The sequence below is a fragment of the Monomorium pharaonis genome, chromosome 2 (genome assembly GCF_013373865.1).
Source record: "Monomorium pharaonis isolate MP-MQ-018 chromosome 2, ASM1337386v2, whole genome shotgun sequence".
Classification (NCBI taxonomy): domain Eukaryota; kingdom Metazoa; phylum Arthropoda; class Insecta; order Hymenoptera; family Formicidae; genus Monomorium; species Monomorium pharaonis.
Genome location: NC_050468.1, coordinates 10,091,732 through 10,111,492, shown reverse-complemented (window position 1 = coordinate 10,111,492; position 19,761 = coordinate 10,091,732). Strand labels below are relative to the sequence as shown.

General features: G+C 44.4%; 1 protein-coding gene across 1 annotated transcript in view; it reads left to right on the top strand.

The window, feature by feature from the left end:
- Positions 1 to 9,872, top strand: part of LOC105835209 (iroquois-class homeodomain protein IRX-6) — a 38,285-nt gene extending 28,413 nt beyond the window's left edge. Inside the window, exons 4-5 of the mRNA XM_012678269.3 lie at positions 7,066 to 7,370; positions 7,749 to 9,872. Coding sequence (XP_012533723.1) covers positions 7,066 to 7,370; positions 7,749 to 8,716 — 1,273 coding nt within the window. The 3' untranslated portion in view covers positions 8,717 to 9,872. The remainder of the gene's footprint in view (positions 1 to 7,065; positions 7,371 to 7,748) is intronic.
- The last annotated feature ends 9,889 nt before the right edge of the window (positions 9,873 to 19,761 follow it).

Here is a 19,761-nt window from a genome sequence, read left to right as displayed (position 1 = left end):
AGTACGGGCTAATTAGTAATTAAGCGATCGCCTATCCGTTACTCTCGGCCGCATATCTTTCAACGAAGCACAGGAAGCGTGTTTCCATAAATTTCGTAAGTTCAACGATAATGGTCGAGAAGCGCGGAGCAATAATCCGGACTCGCGATAATTCAGCGTGACTTTAATCACGGACGACGGAGCTGGAGTGCATTTCGCCGACGGATTTAAGCGATCATATGACAAAGTAGCGCACCGTGTATCATTTTGTATAAACTCGGTGATATTTGCCAGGACAGCCGCGGAGGGTGAGTGAGTGTTAGAGACAAGGACCGAGAGAGAAAGAAGGAGAAAGAGAGAAACAGAGCAAGATTGCATAATCTCCGTACGTGGCGGGATGCATCGCGACACGTGTACATACACACACGTCGACACGCAGCCGGAGAGAGGGAGGAAGGGAGAAAGAAAGAGAGAGAGAGAAAGAGAGAGAGAGAGAGAGAGAGAAACCTTTGCCGCCGTTTTGGCGAGACGCACATACATACACACAACGCACACACGCACGCATCCAGCGAAGTTTACGATCGATCTGTCACATCGCGACCAACTGGTAATAAAGTTGGATGCGGAACAACCGACTATCACACCGCGGTGACAAAACTTCCTCCTCCCGGGCGAGGTGAAACGAAGCGAGGAGAAGCGAAGCGAGGCGTGGCGACGCAAGGACGCACTTCTAAGCGCTTCTAAGAGCTTAACGTGACGACATCGGGTACCACACTAGAGTACTAGACGCTCGTGTCGTGTAAACTGCGGGAGTGAAAACGGTGGCCGATGTGCCGTCTCCTCCCGCCGGCCGGCTGTAACTCGACACTAATAATCGGCCGACTCTCTTTCTCTTTCTCGTTCCGCACTCGTTCGTTTTTGCCTACTTGCCGCGCGCTTTCGCATCTCGTATATCGTGCGTCTCTCTAGTCAACGCAAATATTTATAACGTCTCCAAGTATCAAGAGCACGTTGCCGAGTCGTCGAATTAGAATTCCATTCCAGCGGTCAGCTCGTTCGTATTCGTTCTCACCCGCGGTATCTTTTGTCTCTTCCCGTATTTCTCTTCCGGTCCGATTGATTGATTTAGCACCCGCCGAAATACATGTCACTTGAATCATCGGATCGCGCTCAAGATTTTTGCACGGTACAAAGAAATTCGCGCAATACATCAGTTTTCGGCGATCAGCCGCAATTTTGACGCAACTTAAATCGATCTAGACTGCGCGCATATTCGGTCTAATAAAATAGATTGTTGAAATAATACATGAATCATAAACTTCTTACAAAAAATATTTACGAAAGCATTTCGTATTTTAATGAGCCGTGTAACTCGTTCATCTCACAATAAATTGTACGGAGTTTTTTTTTTTTAAATAAATATAGAATTTAAAGACCTTTAATGATACCATTTGACATATGCAATGTAACGCCCGAGTTTTCTGCTCCCCCGAATGAACCTTCCAGTTCACTCACGTATTCTCAACCTGACTCGCAAGGTCATCGTGACGGAAAGTGGGTGGATCAAAGGGGCCGCAAATCAGTCTAGCCGCGGACCCGCGGCTGATTAAACTCAAGCGCGACCGCAAGCGACAGAGACAACGGTGGTGCGCAGGCGAGCGGGAGGGCGGGCTTTGGGACAAACTGGATGGAAAGATGCGCGCGAACGCGCAACTCTTGTGCGTGCTCACGGTCGTGTCGCGGAAAGATGGCGTCTACCACTGAAATGGCCGCAGTAACGCGCTGATAAAACATAAGGCATGACGACCGTATCTGAAAAGGAGCGTCGAGAACGGTGAGCCCAGGGGAGAGAGGAAGCAGGACGAAGTTAGATATCATCCCTAGTTACCGGTGACGAGGGGCGGAGTCATGCCAACCGCACACCTGCCCCGAGGTGAACTGCCCTTGGTCACCCCCGGGGCTCCCCCCCCCTCCCTATTTCCACCCTCTCTGGAGGCTACATCTTGATGGACGCGTTTACGCTAACCGGTCGACGGGAAAAGGGCGAAAGAAATGGCCGTTCGGTTGACTTTTAATGGTCGACTCGATTCTCGTAGTCGCTGGATCTTGAAAACGCCTGCTGGATCTTGCGGAACTCGAAGCTTCATCGTGAAAGCGCGCGGAGAACCGGTTGTTATCTATGAAATATATTCACGATAGCGGTCCATTCCTCGGAGAATGTCAACCGCGATGCACAGTCATTCGGTTTGACAGATAGGTTGTCCTATAAAAATATATCAACCTTCTCGCCGTATATATGCGTAGCATGCAAGATATGCAAATCGCGGTTCTCCACAAATTTGTAGTCTGATCGAAAGCAATAGTGATGTTTTATATATCTAGGCACTGTCGCAATAATTGATGCATGTGTTAATTCGAAACGGGGGTTATAATTATCTCGGTAGAGGTCCATGCTGACGGAGCGTAACGCAACGTTTACGTCAATGGAAAACGTGTTGTGCGTATTGGCGATAATACTTTTACGACTTGCATTAATCAAATCTTTACGGGATTAAATCAACATCTCGTATACACATCGGATTAGCATGCTTGAAACATTGTATGGTTGGCACTTAATGACAATATATAAGCATCATTACGCGATTGTATTTAAATTTATTTTACATTTGCTCGATCAATACGTCCATATTTCTTCAAACCGTTGTTTAACAGTGATTTTATGTGGCAATCGCTCGTTAAAGTTTCTGTTACTTGAATTTTAATCATTTACACGCTTATTATAAGTAAAGAAGGTGGTCATTTAGTTACATTTTATACAATAATTTCTTAATAACCAATATTTTAAATTAAAAATGATTACATTTATCAAAGTGTTCTTTAATAGATTTTAGATTCAAATGACATATTTATTGCATTGAAAATTATTTATAAAAATATAATGAATCGAAGAGGAACAGTAATATGGTAGTAATACGAATCCAGCGCAAGAATAAATTTAAAGTTTTAATTTAAAAAAATATAGTATTTTGTTACAAAATTATACTTATTCAAAGTATAATAAAAAGAAAATATTATAGAATATATGCGAATATATGTACACATAAACTTTCTGCATGACTGAAGTATTAAAAATTTATAATACATGTGATGTAAACTATTAACAGTAAAATTATGATCAACTTGTCGAATACTAATTCGATATGTATAGTTCGAAAAAGAATTCGTAATAGGCTTGTTGAGACATCAGTACGTTGTACAAGAAGCCCCACATTAGCAAAATTCAATCTCATTGTTTAACTTTACATAACTCGAAATGTGTATAACCGAAAAGTTAAATAACAAAAAAACCACTTAAGTGTACATACATACATTCGTGTGACAATACACTCAAGTTTAAATAAGCATATGTAATTAAATGTTAATACGTACCTTGAAAAAGAGTTTCGAAATGCTCGAAAGTGAAAATGGCATATAACAAATGTTAGCTATTATGTACTGGTATGTGAACGCCCACTACATAACGGCAGACTAACAAATGATCCATGAATAATTACTAGAATTCAACATTTTTAATAACGAAGATAATACTACCTCGAATGCTCACTTTCTCTTTTATTGTTTGTCTTTGACATTTCTATTTCTCTATCTTTAAAAACTTATAGCATAAATTATAATTAAAACAATCAAACTCTTCAATTTAATTTTTAATATGTATAATTAGCATTTCCTGTATAGAGATCGAAAATTAAATTTGTATAGTCCTGATGTATTTACACAAGGTATGTGCTAATGTTCTTGTTAATTGAATTTTCGGACTCATTTATGAACTTATTAATAAATATCATTTATATTTGAGATTTCTATTTTGTATCCCTATCTTCAAAAATTAATAGTATAAATGATAATTAAAACAATCAAACTCCTCAATTTGTTTTTAACGTCTGTAATTGGTATTTCCTGTGTACAAGGGATCGAAAATTGAATTGTTATAGTTACGTTTATAGTACCGTATATTTTTATAGTACTGTTAAATCGAAAAGAAAGTCACCAGTATATCGGAAATTTTACATATTTCATCATGTGTTGTACAATCGATAATTAATTTTTTTCGCGAAATAGCGAACGGTATTACAAGGTGGAAATGGCGTATAGGATAGAATACGAGGCGGCGCGGCCCGATTAGCAATCACCATGGAAACAAGCACTTGATGCGATCAGTCGTGGAGAGAGCGAGAGGAGAGGAGGATGCGCGCGGGTGCAGCGCATACGTATGCGTATCAACGCACACCTACAAGTATTTGCATATATATTTATATATTTCCAGCAAATGCACAGACCTCGTCTATATTCTACCAGTTTGCCACAAACACAAACACATACATATAATATATACATATAGCTATCGTATATTTAAAGCGGTTGACGATGGCGATAGCGATGGTTGGTGACGGTGATGATACCGGAGGTAGCGGCTGTACGGGAGATAGATTGGGAGAATCGCCCGGCATCCGGGAGGTGGGGGGTCGGGAAAAGGGGAGGGCGGACGTAGGAGAAAGAGTAACGGAGAGTGGAACCGTTGGTGGTGCTGCCAAGAAAAGAGACGGGAAACAGGCTCGGTACACGGATGGAGGAAACAGAGAGATAGAGACGAAGCGGAGGAGTGGCAGGGAGGCGGAATCGGGAGAAAGCAGCGGCACCAGCAGTTGCCGCTCTCGGGGCGGCTGGCTGTTATCATGAGAAACAAGCTTCCACTCTGATTTTTTAATCCGATCCGCGCCCCCTGCCACCGGCTGAATTTTAAAATAACTGCAGAACGCCATTTGCTCCTCGCAAACAGACCGGGGTTAAGCCATCCTCCCCCGCCGTCACCGTCGCCGCCGCCGCCGCCGCCGCCACCGCTGCCACCGACGTCCTACCGCCTCCTCTTGGTGCTCTTGGCTCTTTTCTGTCTTCCTCGCACTTTTCCTGTCCCCGTTCTATCGATGTCGGTCCATCTCGCGCGTCTCTCCTCCGCCTCCTCTCGGCTCGCTGTTCGCCCGAGCCACCCCTCGCCTCCACCGTTCTCCCGTCGAGCGGAGGCAGGACGCGCGTCTCCGACCCTCCGCGTCTGCGACCTGGCGTCGGGGCGGATAGGACGGAGGAATACACGGCGGAAGAATAGGATGGGTCGAAGAACGGGAAGACAGAGAGATGTATATCAAGGCGTACGTTCGCGGGTGCTCGCGCGCGCGTGGCATGAAAGCGCCTGATGCCAAATTGAAATGTTTAGCGCTTCGTTTCAGCTGCTTCAAATCCCGCATGCGGGGCGCCCCGGAATCGGAGCGAGACAAATAGAAGCAGGAAAAGTGCGATGGGTAGATAGCGGGAGAAACGGCGGAGGGAGACGGGGAGGTGGCGAACGGAGGTGGAGGGTGACAACGAAGATAGAGGAGCGAGAAATGCCGTGTGTAGGCCTGCCTCCGGGAGAAGGGTAGATAAGTGACAGTTTTATTAATTTCCCATCTCCCGTCGCCACTTCCACACTCACCACCCTTATATCTATCTAACCCACGCCACGCAACACCAGGGACGTCAGTCGCGCGTCCATACACGCCTTCCCACTGTCGCCCCGTCGTCGGATACGTCTCGGGGTGTGCGAAGGCGAAAATAAAGCTCAATAATGGCGACGCGCCGTGACGAGGCCACCGTCGCACCGGAGCCCAGAAGGTGGCGGAGGTACCGGTTGGGGATTTGAATCAACGATATCTCGTTGTTCAGCGGTATTTTTATGAGGGAGCTTTTTCACGCCCAGAACCCGTATGGGCTTCTTTCATTTGCTTTCCAACTATTTGTCCGCTGAAATCATTGTCGTAAAACGCAAGATCGATTAACATGCAGTTTTGACAATAGGATTTTATGTATATTACAATTCTCTATAATATATCGAATTATTCACATTAACAGAGTTTCATAAGTCACGGCTCGTTAATGTCGAATGCGATTAAGAAAACTGTTTTCGATTATAGATCGACGATTTCGTAATCTTTCGGCACATCCGAAGCTTTGAATCGCGACATCTCACGGCCAGATCGTACATCGCGAAAAAAAAGCGAAAAAAAACGAGAAGCGAATAGAAGAAAAAATAAAATTCCACGAGGAGCAGAGAAAGGAAGAGACAGAGAGAATAAAAGGAAAAAAAGCGGAAAGTATCCTGCGAGTCCTAGCCGGTCGCCCTGGTGGTGGAAAATTTAATTTCGATCCCGTCGATTCAGCAGTTATACCGAAGTTTAATCTTTGATAAGGGTTAGTCTTTTAGTAATGGGATCCCAGAGGGTCGGTCGCTCCGGTCCGACAGAGTGAGGCGAAAGGCAAGAAGGAGGTTGCTTGCTCTCCTCTTCTTTTTCTCCCCTTCCCCCCCCCCCTTCTTTTCTCCCCTCTGCTCTCTTTCCTCTGGCCAGGATGGAAGGAAAGAGCTTAAACCGTTAGATAGAGATCTGCTCTCGGGATGAAAGTAGTACCTACCTCTACTCGCTTATATCGCTCCTCAAACCGAGCAGAACTCGGACTTTTATACTGACATTGGGGACGGCATAACGAGCCCCGCGATGGGATAAGTTTTTAGACGCGAGCTTCCGCGGAGGGTCTGCTCACACTCTTTTCTCTCCCTTCCTTGGTGCTGGCTCTCTTCAGCGAATCATTTGGTTTCGTGTATAAAGTACCGTGTTCCGTGTATGCATCTATCCGGGTCACGTGTCTCCCTTGAAAACATGTCCGAGGCGTAGAACTTAATCCTCGACTGGTCTGGTAAGGCCCAGGGACCGTTTCGAAGCCTACCAGACCAGTTACGGGATAATAAACGCGTGACTTAACCCGCAAGTTCTGCATCTGCGTTCCAATTGCGAGGCGCAACTTGTTATTGAGAATATATAAACACGCAGGCCATGATCTTTCATACGCGCACCATTGAATTTCCATTGTTATTTTGTTCACACGTTTCAAATACATATATTGCCTACAAAAATATTTCTTACAGGATGTAAACGATTAATTCAGCGATTACTACGGAATTGCTTTGCATATAATTTTTCTCACTTTAATCTGTTATAGTTATGGTATGGATTTAAACGGTGCGAGGCGAAAAAATGCGACACGGGAAACAACGAGCACGCTGAAAGCGTGGCTAAACGAGCACAAGAAGAATCCGTATCCCACGAAAGGCGAAAAGATCATGCTGGCTATTATTACCAAGATGACACTGACACAAGTGTCGACGTGGTTCGCGAATGCGCGGAGGCGCTTGAAAAAAGAAAATAAAATGACGTGGGAGCCGAGAAATCGTGTCGAAGACGAAGATAACAATAACGAAGACGATGACAGCGGGAGGAAGAGCGTCGATGAGAAAGATCGGCTAGGTGAGTTCTGTTCTCTTGAATAATTTGTTATTTTATTTAATCGCGTTATTTATCAATCATTGACGAAACAGGCTGATTATTACTGACATGATTATTAATTACTGAGAAAATTTTTGATCATCAACAAGAAGTATATAAAACATATTCTAATCGTACGAATGGAAATTTCTCTAATTATCGTGAGTTAGTCGATATTTTGCGACTAAAATGTTTGACAGACTTACGTAGCAACAAGTATCTGATTTCTTTCTTTCTGAGTCTGAATATTTTTAATTCTGTTAAAAAATTGTCAAGTAAATTCAAAGTTTTTTAAGAAATTAAGAATTCAAACTGTACGGAGCCTTATTACGACGCTCGAATTGTTCTTCTTTCGATCAGATTCGAAAGATTCAGGTACAGGTTCCAGCGAGGACGGGGAACGACCGGCGCACCGTTTGGACCTACTGCACGGCGGCAGCGGCGGATCGGCGGGCGTTCAAGGTAGGACCGAGAGCGAGTGGAGCGAGTCGCGAGCGGACAGCGGCCCGGACAGTCCGGAATGCCTGTACGATCAGAGGGAGCCGAGGCATCCACTGCAGCTGCAACATCCGGCATATCTCACCCCGAATCACGGTCGGCTGTTACGTCATCCCTCGCCGGAGAGCACGTCACCGAGTAGCCACCATCTGCCGCCGAGCACTAGCGCGTCGTCCACGGGCAGCGCGGTGACGACGAAGCCGCGGATCTGGTCGTTGGCAGACATGGCGAGCAAGGACGGCGATCAGCAGAATACGAATTCAGCCACGATGACGGGCCTCACGTCACCCTACAGCGGAACGGGCGGGGGTGGCATTGGCGGTGGCGGCGGTGGCGGTGGCGGTGGTAGTGGCGGCGGCGCTGCAGGGGCCAAGCTCGTGAGCCCCTTGGCCAGTCGATTACCGCTTCATCATCCCCTCCATCCTATACATCCGGGCACGCAGTTTGTAAGACCGCATCCGGATCTTTATAGGAACTTGTACGGCGCGTCCCACCTCGGCTCCGGTGACATATCTCTGCTGGAGACGTACTCGAGGACTCTGGGTGGACTGAGCGGCGTGATACCGCCATCCACAGCCCCGAGCATACTCACGTCCTCGTCCTCGTCGATCTCCGTTGCTGGTAACGTGAAACCTTTCTCGATTAACGGGGGTAGCGGCGCGACCGTTGGTACCACCGCCGGATCGACCGTTTTACTGACCACCGCATCCTCCGGCCTGTCGCCGTCGTCGTCATCGACGGCATCGTCGGGCGGGTCCGATCAGTCGCCCCATCCGACGGGCGGCGGTCTCCCCGCGACTCAGGAACTCAAATCTCCCGGGCGGGTGTGACTCGACGTAGCGAACGATCGCTAAAGAGACGTTTATCTCGCGAGCGCGCGCTGTGCACCAGCGGGCGTTTTGTGTGGTGTGGCTGACAATAATCAGAGACTTACAACCTTGTAATTAGTGTACAGTAAAACGGGAGATGATGAGATAATACTGCCCTAACCAACTCCTCGGTCCTAGTCTCTTCCTTCTTTTTTTTTCTTTCTTTTCCAATGTCATCGTCGATATTCCTTTTATCTCCCGTCCCTTTTCCCTCCCGCCCTCCCCTCCTTGTTCCAAATTTATTTTCCGTTAACGCAATTGCTCTCGATGAAAAGGGAAAGTTCGTAGTACCGACTACCCATAGTGGCTCTATCGCGGTATAACCGTACAACAACTAGCGCGTCAACTCGACACAGTACTATTACACACACATATAAATATTATAAATATCTAAAGATATACGGTAATATAATTAATATTATTTATGCGTTTGTAAATAGTAGAGAGAGGCCCAGTAGAGAAATCGTCCGGCCAGTGTATGTATTGTATGTAGAGTAGACAATATATTACTAGCCTACCTGAGATCATAATTCATATTAATAACGATTATTATTATTATTATTATTATTATGATTGTTATTGCAATGTTTATAATATTATCGATTCACGTCGACTCGGTCGAGCATGACGAGGTATGGGTCGTTAATCGCGGCGACAGATTGCGAGGGATCGCCGAAGTGTATAGAGATTCTTGGATTGGTCAGTCCTTGGGTCCTCTTCTTGTAAGTATCTCCTCTCTTATTTATTTCGCTAAAAATTATTGGCTCGTGATAATTTTTTTCGCAAGAATGCGGATAAAGGCTGCCGAATCGCGAATCGATGTGCTTTCCGTCGACTCGCAAAAATTTATGACGTCGCTCGCAATCTGCTGCGAATACTGAATTCCGTCGCGTCCCGTCGTCGTTGCGTAGAAAAGGAACGTTCTAAGTTACACGAAGGTGAAGCCACGGGCACAACGGCTGTCAACATATCATGTCATGTCGAGAGTGAACGATCGCCATCACCTTTTAGTCATTCGTGTCCAAAATTTCACGCGAACTCGCTGATGTCACAGTGACACGTGACACCAACGCAGACTGTGTCCTTTCGCAATAAACGAATCATTACGGAAAACAAACGAGTTATTATTTCTGACCTAGCTCTCCGCCAACTATATTGCCAAATGCTTGCGTATGCTTTTTTCCAAATGTTTCTTTCTCTATATGTAAGTCTTTAAAAACATTTTTTTTGTAAAATTATGTTTTCTTTTATTGCCAGTTCGGAGACACCCCGTATATGTATCGAACTTATCGAACATCTTGATAATCAAATACAATTCAGTATTCTTGCACACCGCTTTTCCGAGTCGAGCAACATGTTGATTATTATGCCATTCGAGTCGAGGGCCTAATCATGCATCGTTGTGCAATTCAGTTGAGACAATACATATACGAGGATGCTTCTAGTCGACATAGGGGGGACCATCCTTTCAGAACGGTGAATGAATATGAAACATTCTCATTCTCGGAACCGGGACGGCCGGGATGTACTTATAAAAATGCAAAGCGACCGACTTCTGGGTGGTTGCTGGACAAGCCTGGTTATTAGTAAACATTTAAATCGACAATTCCTATAGCTATGCGGACAGCAGGGAACGTCGCTTTCGTCCCGTCTCTACCCTTCCTCTTTTCTTTCTCCACCTTTCTCCAGCGCTCTTCTTCCCTCTCGCTTTTTCCACGGAGTTAGAGGAAAGAAGAACGACGGGGGCTACCACGTTCGCGGTTTGCGGTAGAAGAAACAAGAAATCAACTTACGAGACCACCCGCTACGGCCTGGGGTGCACCAAGCCGTAGATCCCAAGGAGGTCCGTGCCGTCTTCATGAATCAACTCGTTTCTGAATCGGCATAAACCTTCAAAGACTTACGGAACGCTCCTCCCTGTCCGCCAGATTCAGAATTATGTGAGTATTGGTGTCTCGTCGCATTCTTGGACTTCAGCCGGTGGTCCGTATACGAACGCACATTGTCCTCGAAAGGGCACTGAGGATTAGGAGTGAAGAAAAATTGTTACAAATGATGCGGAAACGCACGAGAAGACGCCGCCGGGAGAGAATATTCGCAATTAAATTACGATCGACATAAATGAACTAATCTTACAATTCTTTGATTTGATACGATTTTGCATGAATGAATAAATACAATTTGAAAAATAAATTCAATTTCTAGGATGAGTAGATAAAAAGACGTAAATAATTTGTCTAATTAACTAACGGCGCGTACTGTTTCCATGACGAAAATTTTAACATTTTAGAATTGGTAAGTTTTGTCGCGGCAAAGTTGCGAGAATGCCCTAAATGACATTTAAATCGCGTGATAAACCCGTTTTATGTTACCATAAAGATATCAATGGGCAAAAATGTCGATGCGTGAGGAGCGAAGGTAACATTATATAGGTAGCTAGTACCCGTCGCAGATAAACCGCGCCATTATTACCCAGTACAACGTTCCAATTCTGAGATGATCATGCTGCTGCAGAGGAGACAAGGCTATCTACAGTCTCTGGATGATGTATCTTATAATGGCGCACAGACGAACGATTATCGACTACTTTATTCCACAAATGCATATGGATGTTATATGGTTACTTTTAGTGTTATAGCGTTTCTACAGAGCAATAACGATGAATTGACGACCTTTTTCATTCGTCCGTCCTCCCCTTAGCAGTAACGTGAGAGCCTTCTGTGCCAAAGAAATACTGGAATATCGGCCATCATACGCGAGTTGTGTTGTACACCGCTAGATTTTATTTCGATATTTTATCAATCCACACAGGAATTTATCGTTACTGTAAAACCGAAGAAATAAGCGAGAGAGAGTGAAATTGTGTGAGAGATACATTTCACTATACACGCAGCTGTATACCTATAGGTAAAATGAGTAGCTCGCAATCGCGGCATAAATCAACGGTTATGCCTTAATCGCGACACGGGTAATCCGCAATGTATCCGCGTTCTTTCAGGCACCGCTTTCCCGTTTGCCATTCGCGCGTGTAATTTCGCGAACGAAGCTTTATGGCACTTACAACTTTTCGCTCGTGTAACATCAGCGTTGCGCCGTCACGGTTAATAAAAATTAACAGTAGTTTGCCGTGTATACAGTCGGCTTACTTAGATGGCCGCGTGATTTTTCGTCTCCGGAAATCGTTATATACGACGATGTCGCCGGTCGCAATGTGAATTCTCGCGAAGGACGCGGTAAATCGCGCCACTGAACTAACTCTTCTTTTCGCAGCAGGATACGCATACATCTTATTCAAGAGAGATAGAGAGAGAGAGAGAGAGAGAGAGAGAGAGAGAGAGAGAGATCGTAAATGGATACAGGTGCTCGCCGCAGTTACTCGAACGTTTCGCGAGACTTTCAAGAGAGGGCAGACGATAAACACGACTAAACTGCGTTCTGCGACGATGCTTTATTGGCTTTTATCGAGTTTTAAGCAGCGAATTCCTTTATGGAAACGCCATTAATTTTACGATGCGGGCATATTTAGCCCATGGCTTCTCATAAAATCATACTTTGGTCGCGATATAAAATTAAAACATTGGTGAGGTCGTGCTAGAGCAAAGTTGGCATCGTAAAAATGCGATAGAAAGGAAAGATTAAGTAATTACATGATTTTATACGTGTGTGTGTGTGTGTGTGTGTGTGTGTGTGTGTGTAATAAATTTTATATATATAATATTTTAATACTTATGATATATATTGGTTTAAATTGCTCTCTTGCACTGTTTTCATTTAGTTTTTATAAGAAAAATAAGATATTTATTCACCCTGAGAGAAAAAAATAGTTGCATTAACCATAATTTATAGTTATTTTTGGCCGTAACAATATTTTTATAGTTAAATTAACAATATAAATTATAATTAACTTAACACTATATTATTGTTACAATAGCTATAGCATATTCGTTCATACAACCATATGTATGGTTAAACGTGCCATAATTGTGATTCATGTATGGTAGAATATGTATGATAGAAATTATGATAATTTATAGTAAACTTTTTAGTTTATAGTAAAATGTTTACTCTGTTTGGCACAACTATACATATATGGTTATTTACACTAACATCATAGCAATAATAACTATAAAAATGATAATATTTGCAACTATAATTATTTTATTATGCAATTATAGTTGCAAATACTAGACACTTTTCTCTCAGTGCAATTGTATAGGTAAATATATAATCACAGTCACAAGAATTCAATTAATTAAATGCAAGAAATTATATATATATAATTAAATTATATATATAATCAAGATCTATTTCAATTTCAAAACAATTAACTTTATCGAAATTTTAAGTTTCATATCTTAATACTGATGACCCATTTCTACATTTTATAAATAAAACTTTATTATATAATATTATATACAATACATTCGTGTTACACGCGATCGCAATATCATTATATGAATTCATTTTATTAATGAATTATTAATTAACTAATCGATTAACATGTATGTGGATAATCCGCAATAAGCTGTAAGTGAAATTTTACTTGCTGCGAAATAATATCCTCTACGTGGACGTGAGCTTTTTTTATATCGAATAATACGATAATAAATAAAGGGTGTTGCATTTTAACCAGACAATCTGTAAAACAGATACGTGACACGTATTCTTTTTCTGGCGCACCGCCACGCAAGTGCGTCCCGCGTTGTCGAAAGGTAGCGTATCAGTGTAGGTGGTGAATAATGAATGGCAACGTCGAGACAACTTGCTGGACCAGCGTCGACGACGTGGATCAGGTTGGCGGTGTATATGCGGGGTTAGGAGGCGCAGTTACAGCACGAGTTCCGGGTGAAACGACATGAAAAATTAACGGGTCCACGTTTTGACATTGCGTCAAACTTTCGTTGTACAGCGTGATAGATTGTTCTACGGATGGTAGATTATTCCGTACGGCCGCCTGCGCAGTAAGGAAGGGGGAGAGAAAAAAAGCGAGAGAGAAAGCGAGCCTGGAGTTCGGCGGGTGAAAGACAGTTTTGGATTTCTCGGCTAACGACCGGCGGACAAATTCGAATTTTACGAGGGACACCTCACCAATACGGCGGCACTGTCAGTTGCCCGTTCTCGAGCTTCAGCGAACGAAATCGTGGTCCAGGTTGGCTGCCCCCCGGACAAGTATTTTTCACGTGAGATTTATCACGCGTCAAAGGAATATATAAAAGTGATCTCTCAATGGCGTGGATTGAAATACACAGTAATATTTTTGTCTTTCAATATCTATGCCTTTATAGAAGAATACATGTGATATGTTATATAATTATAGTAATCACCATTTATCAAACATTAATGTGTCTCTCAAAGTTTTGAGAGTCATCAATAAAGAAAGCAATTGGATATTCCCTGCGCTACAGGTCGAAGTGGCGAATAATTTTCCTGAAAGTGTTTTTCTGCCTTTTTCCAAGGAAAAAGAAATACGCCCGGTGTAGATGTGCTTCGCAAGAAGGCGGGTTATAATTTTTTTCGTCCCCGCGCGATAGAATCCCCCGGCGGTTCGTATATAATCCTTTTCCACTTTAATGCGTAGCCGACGCATCGCGCAACGTCGTGATGTTGCAACGCGGTGCCAACGAGGACAGAGGGGAACAGAAGAGACGGCACGTGGATGTGCGCGCATCGCGATATTTCATTCGGCGTACGATCCCGCGAATTCGCGTTCTCAAAGACTTCAAAGGGACCTCTTCGAGTTACCGGATGTCCGGCTGCTTGCGACATCGTGCCCGCTTTGTGTACCAGCCCATCGGGAAGAGAAGAAAAGAGAAGAGGAGAGAAGACGCGCGCTAGAAGAACGAGTGAATCGAAGAGCGACGAGGAGAAAGAGAGAGAGAGAGGCGCGGTGCTCGAATTCGTCCGTGGCTTGTCGCCTGGCAAGTACGACGTAAGTCACCTACTAAACTAGCGGCTAAGTGAAGGGGGAGGTGCATAATTCACCGCTGGTTAATTGGCGAGCGTTTTCACGCCAGCCGCCGGTCTGTCAAAGCAGCTACGGTCTACAGCGCGGTGAAGAGGAGGTGGAGTGGCGATGACACAGGGGTGTTGCTTTTCTCTCGGGAACGAAAGAAACGGAGGAAAGAGGAGACGGAGCGCGCGCGTATCATCACCAACACCATTGAGAACGCGTGCTACGAAATCCTCGGTCCTCTTTATCCCTCTCCTTCGCTCTTTCCTCCTCTCTCTCTCTCTCTCTGTCGCGTCGGTCGTCCCTGCTTATAAATACTGCATCTCTCGCAAGGAAAGGAATAAAAGAACGAATCGGAGAACGGCAGAAGAGAAAGGCGGTGGGGGGGGGGGGAGGGGGAAGAAGGTAAAAAGAAACTGCTTCTGGCAGTCGACAACTGCGACAGACGACGACGCCGACGACGCTGCACGGCACGAATACGAGGATGCTTCGCGGCGCTTCGTTAGGAGAGACGCGGCGATATGACTTATTTAATCGCCCGAGATGAACGTTAACGTTCTTCCACGAGACGCGCTCGCGAATGTTTGGGGGATTACGCGCGTCGCGTCGACGGGGCGTTGGCCGCGCGATTTACGAGAGTCGTAAGTAACGCGCGATACGTTCGCAGTGGCGACGGAGCGTGGCGCGATCGGAACATAACGCTAAAATGTAGAAGTCAGATCGTACTAAGTGTCTCTTCATTCTTTCCTATCAAAGATAAAGAAACGCGTTTGCTATATTGTGAATAATGCCAATCATTTTACATCTTAAACACTGTTAACCCTCCGTCTTTAAATTCTTTGACTTCTTTTTATCCAATTCAAGCTCAAAAAGCTTTTTTTTACTATTTTAGGCTTTAAATCAAATTTAATTGAATTTCTTGGGTCAAATAACATTTTGCTATTTTTAATTTCCACGTGTATCGAAAATTTATTATTTTACACAAAGCATTAGAGAAACTATATTTAAATCGAACCACGTTGTGGGATTAATTTACTTAGTTGCAAAATAAATAGTGTTTAAATTATTATATGTGTATCTAATAAATAATAAACTAAATTTATATCAATTTAATAAATTCCTTGAATTAAATTATTTAATTCCAATACTTTAAATTAAATCAACGGGAAATAGGAGCAATGGTAATGTAAGAATGATTAAAAAATAAATTTGGGTACAACAGTAAAGAGGGAGATCTTATTTGCAAATTGCTGCAATATCATTGGTTTATGAATATATCATTCGAAAATTAAAAAAAAGTCATTAGAACTTTTAATCCTTTCTCAGTCCTTCACTTCTTAATCTTTTTTAAAATATCAATTATTGGAGACGGATAGTACGCACTAGAAATATTTAGTATTGGTAATTATAATTATATGTAATAAAATAATTATAAGTTTCATTTTTATAATTATTTTTGATATAAAATGTTAGTAATAATAATCTTACGTTTATAATTTCATCGATCATGAAAACATTTTATTATGGATTATTATACGTAATTTTAAATATTAATATAGTAAAATATAGAGGGTGAAAGTAAAATAATTGTATGTAATTATATGTACAATTATTTTATATGCGATTACAAATTACTTATAATAAATATAATTATACTATTTTTTAATATTTGCTTATTACCTACATACTAATAATAACTGATAGCCATCATTTGCATGATTGAAGCAACTATAAATATATAGTTGGCACCAAAAGTGACTATAAGTCATAATTTAATTATAATAATAGTTGCAATTATTTTACTTCTCTCACGCGGGTACTTTCCTTCGAAAGCGCGAGCAGTCGCCAACCACCTCTGTGGCACAAGTGGTCTTTTGATTCGCGTAACAGAAACGCAGTATGTAGCTAGCGAGAGTTTCGGCAGCGTGAACACGCGCGCCTAATTATATCGACGATTTGTGTTCGCTTTCCGAGAAGGCGACGTGCTCGCAGGAACAACGCGAGTGGTGATCGCGATTGCCTCTTTTTCTTAATCAGAAACGGATCGACATTGAAATCAATTAAATCTCAAACTCAGTCCGTGATTATCAAGGGAGTTTCCAGAAGATAACGCTTTACTTATCAATATTCTTACGATACATATTATCAAGTAAAAAGGCATAAGTTTTTTTTATCTTTCTTTCTTTTCCATTATATTTTGGTACGTGCCTTTCAAAAAATTATTAGTTTTAAGTTTAATATACGTCCTAGTCTTTGATTTATTTGTCAAACCGCGATCGATTCGCACAGCGGGATGTCGTGAGTGAAAAACTGTATTTAATTAGTGGATCCGTCGAGGTTAGTCATGGCGACGGCGACGACGACCAAAGGAGCCATGACATGCAGAATGGCGATCACGATCCACACTAGTTCAGGGATCGCGGACAAAAACCGAGTCCTCCGTCCGTTCGCGCATGTCGACGGACGCAACATCGATGGATGACGAGTCAATCGAGAACCGGTGTGCACCGTCCGGAGATGGACGCGCCGGCGTTTCGTCTGCCATTCCAGTGTCCGTCGATGACGAACTTTTTGGAGGGCGAACGCGGGGGTTGGGAGAAGGGAGGGAACAAAAACGCAAACGCGGTCGCGGGGGTTATGATTGATACCGGTGCGAGAATGCTTATAAAATTGCCGCTGCGAGATGCGGCCGGCGCTTTTTCTTCCAGGCGCGAATGTACGATTGATGTGAGAGAGAAAGAGAGAGAGAGAGATCGGTCGCTGTTGGGATCTTGGGGACTTTGTTATACAACCCGTGAAAAAAAGTTGAGAACGAGTTAAAATTAAAGAACGTAAAGAAGGAAAGGCGACGACCCTCGAGCCCTCAAATTACTAATTTTAATTACGGTCGTTGACAAAGTAATGGTGTTTTAAACAAAAAAAAAAAGAAAGAGTAGTATTTCACGAACCCGTTTGCTGCCCTCCTCCCCCACCCCGAGATAAATTAAATTTTAAACAGCACGCTTTTGCTTTCAAGTCTTTACATACTGGGCGACGCTTTGATTTCCATTAACATCAAAGTTGCGTGTGCAAAGGGATATTGGCCCCGCGCAATCATTTCCACCAGTGTCGTCGACCCCAGACAGGACATTGCATCCCCGCGAGGATATACACGAGCGGCTAGAACCGCGCAGTTTCGATGCTTGTCGGCGTGTCACGCCGCGGTCACGTCTTAATCAGTGTCTGGTCAGGACTTCCAGCGGGCCCACTGGGGCAAGAAGCCTCGCCGGGGGCCCGGCTAAACGTGCCGAATGTTAATTACGCCAGCGGGAATCCCGCGCGGAGGGTTAGAAGGAGGCGATATCGGCCTCCGAGGAAGAGAGAGAGAGAGAGTGAAAAAGTTCTCGTTCGAATCTCGCCGGTCTTCATCCCGTGCCCGTCAGCTGTATATTTTATTACCGAGTAATTATAAAATATCGATGTCCCTTCTTTTCCTACACGTTGCTCACTCGTGCTCCGGGGATTAATTTTATCAACTTCTCACACAACCGAGATTAAAATTTCAATTAGCTGCAAATGTGTCCAATCTAGCCCCTCCACGTTTCTTCGCGGGAGATTTTATACCTGAAGTTTTATACGATTCTCGGCGACACTCTCCCCACCCCCACCCTCTTCCTCTCGCGTTTGCTTCGAAGTTTGTTGTGACACAGGATCCTACGCGATGTAATTAGTAGCGCCTTGCGCGGCCCGCGGAGGGTACCCTCTCTCGCCCGCCTTCCCGACGAGGAGGGTTGACTAACGGCCGTTCTATTAATGTTTGTTTTCCACGTGCGTCGTACACGCGCGCGATATATTTCGGAGCCGCCGCGATTTACGGTCGTATCACATTTTTCCACGTGTAACCGTCGATCTTCTTCCCTTCTTCCTACGCGCCGCGTCCGCCGCACGATTTCTAATCGCGCGTCGAGCAGTTGGCCGACACGCCGTAAAAATAAGTGACGTTTATTACGCGAGAATATCGAGAGGAAGGCTAGGGGGACGTGTGAGAAGGAGAAGGAGCGAGGCAACGACGGCGCGTGTCACAACAGCGTCGAGGCGCGAAGCGTCAAAGTGGATTTATGATATTTTCCCAGCGTCACCTACTCCACCGCGCTGATATTCCCGCGGCCTAAAAACGACGAGCGCGCAAAGGCGGCGCGGCGCCTTTGATGTCGCCGTCTTCTTACGCGCCCTGTACGCATGATACATCGCCGCTCTTGACGCGCGCGCGCGCTCGCCTTGCTTAGGACCTTTTAAACAAATCGTCGAGTTCTTTGCCGCGCGCTCTCGTGCGCGCACGATTAATTGAGGGAGGCTCCCTGGATCCCCTGATTTATCGCGATCAACGAAGTTATCTGTGGTTAGTGACGTCCACGATAATCCGCGTGATAAGCGCCTCTCGAAAACGGAAACACTCGGGATCCCCCTCGATAACTCTCGTAATTGGATCTATTTTTGCGGCACATTCGAGAGAATTCCCGAACATAAATCAATCTCGGCGGACATCTCGGATATAAATCATAAGGCGCGCGACGAGAAGGTCCCTCGCACGTGGAAGTGACTAATATTACAAATTAGTAAGACAAATACTCTCCGCGCCGCGCCGGTCCGCGCGAACGGCTTCCTCGGAATTTGGAATAATCGACGGCGGGTGGGTGCGGCTTTCCTCAAGTGACAATTAATAATAAATAATTAGACGTGATCCCCGTTAAGATATATCGGGGATAATTGCGCGCGACGGACGGGCGTTATTCCGTTTAGCCCCGTCACGGGGGAGAAGGAAGCGACGCGTCACCAAGGTCGTTACGTTGACGGATCCGTGGCTTCTGCGGGCGCCGGAAGTAACGCGAAGTGGCGCCCTACACAAATCCCGATAGATGATACCACGCGGGCTCCTCCTCTTCTCCGCACGCACGCACGCACGCGGGCGAGCGCGTATAAAAATAAACGTGTCGCGAGACACTTGGGATTGTCACAAAAATAAGATATCTCCGGAACGTACCGTGGATGTCCTCCCTTTCTTCGAATAACTCGGACT